General features: G+C 39.6%; 1 protein-coding gene across 1 annotated transcript; it reads left to right on the top strand.

The window, feature by feature from the left end:
• The first annotated feature begins 1,341 nt into the window (after positions 1-1,341).
• On the top strand, positions 1,342-2,742 carry LOC115412622 (trace amine-associated receptor 13c-like). Its single transcript, XM_030125221.1, has 2 exons — positions 1,342-1,511; positions 1,926-2,742. Exons 1-2 carry the CDS (start codon positions 1,342-1,344, stop codon positions 2,740-2,742), a joined length of 987 nt encoding a protein of 328 aa, XP_029981081.1.
• Positions 2,743-2,995: the final 253 nt, after the last annotated feature.

The following is a 2,995-nucleotide window of genomic DNA, read 5'->3' as shown; positions in this document are numbered from 1 at the left end:
AGCCAAGCTGAAGGAGTAACAGAGGTAACACAGGCTGGACTTTTACACAATGGACCTGTGTTCCAGAATCAAAGGGGCGGTGATGCAGCACTACGCAACATATAGTATGACATATCACTTCCACGTTGGAAATACCCCAAGCATAGCGGTGTTGCTAACCTCTCCAGAGTTGACCCGTCTTTCACCGCTCCACAAATGTTAGCATGGATAGAGTCCTCTGCCAAAGTGACAACAGCTCGCAAATCTCAGCATCTCCCCAGTTTGGCATCTTTCTGGTCACATTGATATGTTTGTTTACTGTATGCGCCCTGCAATCATTTTTAAATCCCCCGGCTCGGGGGTCGCAGACGCAATACGTCATCAAAATGACACACCTTGGTTGTGGAATAAGAGGTGCTCCTTTTACATAGCGTTCATGATTCCACCTTTATCACGGCTCTGTTACTACCTCCAGAGGCGTTACAGAGCTTTGACTGAGGTGGGACCAAATGATCCCACCATTTGGTTTACACAGATAGTGTTCCAGAATAAAGATGACATTCCCGTAACAGAAGTGTTGTGTTAAAGGGGCTACTGACTATTCCCAGTCCTACAAGTCAGACCCATAAGTATTTGCACAGTGACACTAATTTTGCAACACTGCTTCCGTACGCCACCACAGTGGATTTGAGATGAAACAGTCAAGATGTGGTTGAAATGTGGACTTTCAGCTTTAATTAAAGGAGTTTAACTAAGATATTGTATTTACCATTTAGCAATGGCAAACATTTTGGTGATGGAAAAAATGCCAAACTCAAGACTTCCACACATTGTGCCTTGAGCGTCATGTTTAATCTGCACTTTACAAAACTTTAAACCTCAATCATGAAATCAGAATTATTGAGAATTTTTTTCACAAATTCAAATGCAAACATTTGAAATTCAAATGCAAACATCTGAATTTGTCTATTCACATTGTGTAGTGATTGAAAAAAGACAGAAAAGTATTGAAACAGGATGAGCTGTTCAGCAGAATCAATTGCTAAGAAATACTAAATTTATCACTTTTAGTTTTTCTTCATAATTGGTAAATGACTTTTTCTAACAGATAGATATAAAATTAAACATGCACTAGTGATTTTGTTTGCTTTTTAAACAGTTTCTCTTAGAAACCATTTTGAAAGGAGTCCAGTCTAATCAGTTTGTGATCAGTATGTAGACCATGTTCAGACCTGGGAGTGGCTTCTGGACACGGAACCAGAATATGACGTATTCATTTTTGTCTTTGAATATTACTTTGGGTGGAGATAAAAGATCCAACCAACACTCCGAGGAGGTTATTCTCCTCTCGTCTCTCTGATGATGGATGCCTTAGATGAATCCGACCTCTGCTTTCCATCATTAAACAACTCCTGTAGGAGGATGAGTCGCTCTCAGTTGGAGGCCGCGATCCTTTTCACCCTGCTCTCCTCCATCGCTCTGATCACTATGGTTCTGAACCTGCTGGTCATCATCTCTATCTCCCACTTCAGGCAGATATGACTTTCTCTGCTTGGCCTATACAATGCATATTTTTCTGTATTACTGAAAGGGAAAAAAAAAAGGTTTCGGGCAAAGCACCAGTTAATGTCTGAGCTGACAGCATTAGACGGTCAGAGTTGGGCATTGGTTTGTTTTAAACCTGCATTAGGAATTATGATGTTCATGTTTTTACCATTTCTTCAGTAGATCCTCAGGGCTCATAAATGTGTGTTTTCATAGGGCTTCAGTCAATGCATATGAGTTACTTACTACTACTACTTACTACTGTTTAGATTTTACCTTACATATATTTTTATATAGTGTCTGGCAATTTCTGCTCCTAGTTAATAATATCTAATACTTATGTTTTCCTTTTATAAATGTAGTATAGCATTGGGTTGAATGATACTGTTTTCCCATTTCAGGCAGCTCCACACCACCACCAACCTCCTCCTCCTCTCTCTGGCTGTCGCAGACTTCCTTGTGGGTTTTCCTCAGATGCTTTTCCAGATTTTCCAGACCCGTGGATGTTGGATCCTTGGTGAAATTGCATGTACTATGTATTTCTTTTGTGGTTTTCTTGCTGTCAGTGTGTCAGTAGGAAACATGGTTCTCATATCAATTGACCGCTATGTGGCTATTTGTGACCCCATGTTGTATCCTACAAAAGTCACTATGAAAAGAGTTCAGTTCAGCATTTATCTGTGTTGGATATTTTCTGCTCTTCATGCCAGTTGGATACTGAGGGATATACTCAAACAACCAGGCAGGCATAGTTCCTGTTATGGAGACTGTATTGCTATAATTAATTTTGCTGAAGGACTTGTCGACCTTATTGCCACATTTTTTGCCCCCTTTATTATCATCACAGTTTTATACATGAGAGTATTTGTGGTGGCTGTGTCTCAGGCTCGTGCCATGAGATCCCATGTTACATCAGTCACACAGCAGCATCCAACTGTAACTGCACAGAAATCTGAGATAAAAGCAGCCAAGACACTTGGTATTCTTGTGGTTGTGTTTATTTTGTGTTCTTGTCCTTATTATTGTTTCACTGTTGCAGCTGAAAGCAACTTATTGACCTCTTCATCTGGTGTTGTTGAACTTTGGCTGATATATTTTAACTCCTGTCTGAACCCGGTCATTTATGCTTTTTGTTATCCCTGGTTTAGAAAATCTATTAAATTCATTGTTACACTTCAGATATTGCAGCCTGGTTCCTGTGAGGCCAACATACTGTAGGCGGACATTGTTCCATTACTACAACCAGGAATTCATTTTTTCTCCAACTTCATGCACAAACATTAAAGGCTATATAGTACAAAAGTAACTGCGGATGAATTTTCTCCATGTTTGTTGAAAATAAAGATATACATAGCAAAATAATTGCATGTGATGTGGGTTTGCTCATATTTACAGGTTTGTAATAAATGTTCTGACATTTAACCAAATAAGATGAGAAACATACTGTGCTCCTGCTACATTCAGGTTCAGC

The sequence above is a fragment of the Sphaeramia orbicularis genome, chromosome 21 (assembly GCF_902148855.1).
Source record: "Sphaeramia orbicularis chromosome 21, fSphaOr1.1, whole genome shotgun sequence".
In the NCBI taxonomy this organism is placed as follows: Eukaryota; Metazoa; Chordata; class Actinopteri; order Kurtiformes; family Apogonidae; genus Sphaeramia; species Sphaeramia orbicularis.
The sequence above is the reverse complement of the archived record's forward strand: the minus strand, read 5'-3'. Positions and strand labels throughout refer to the sequence as shown.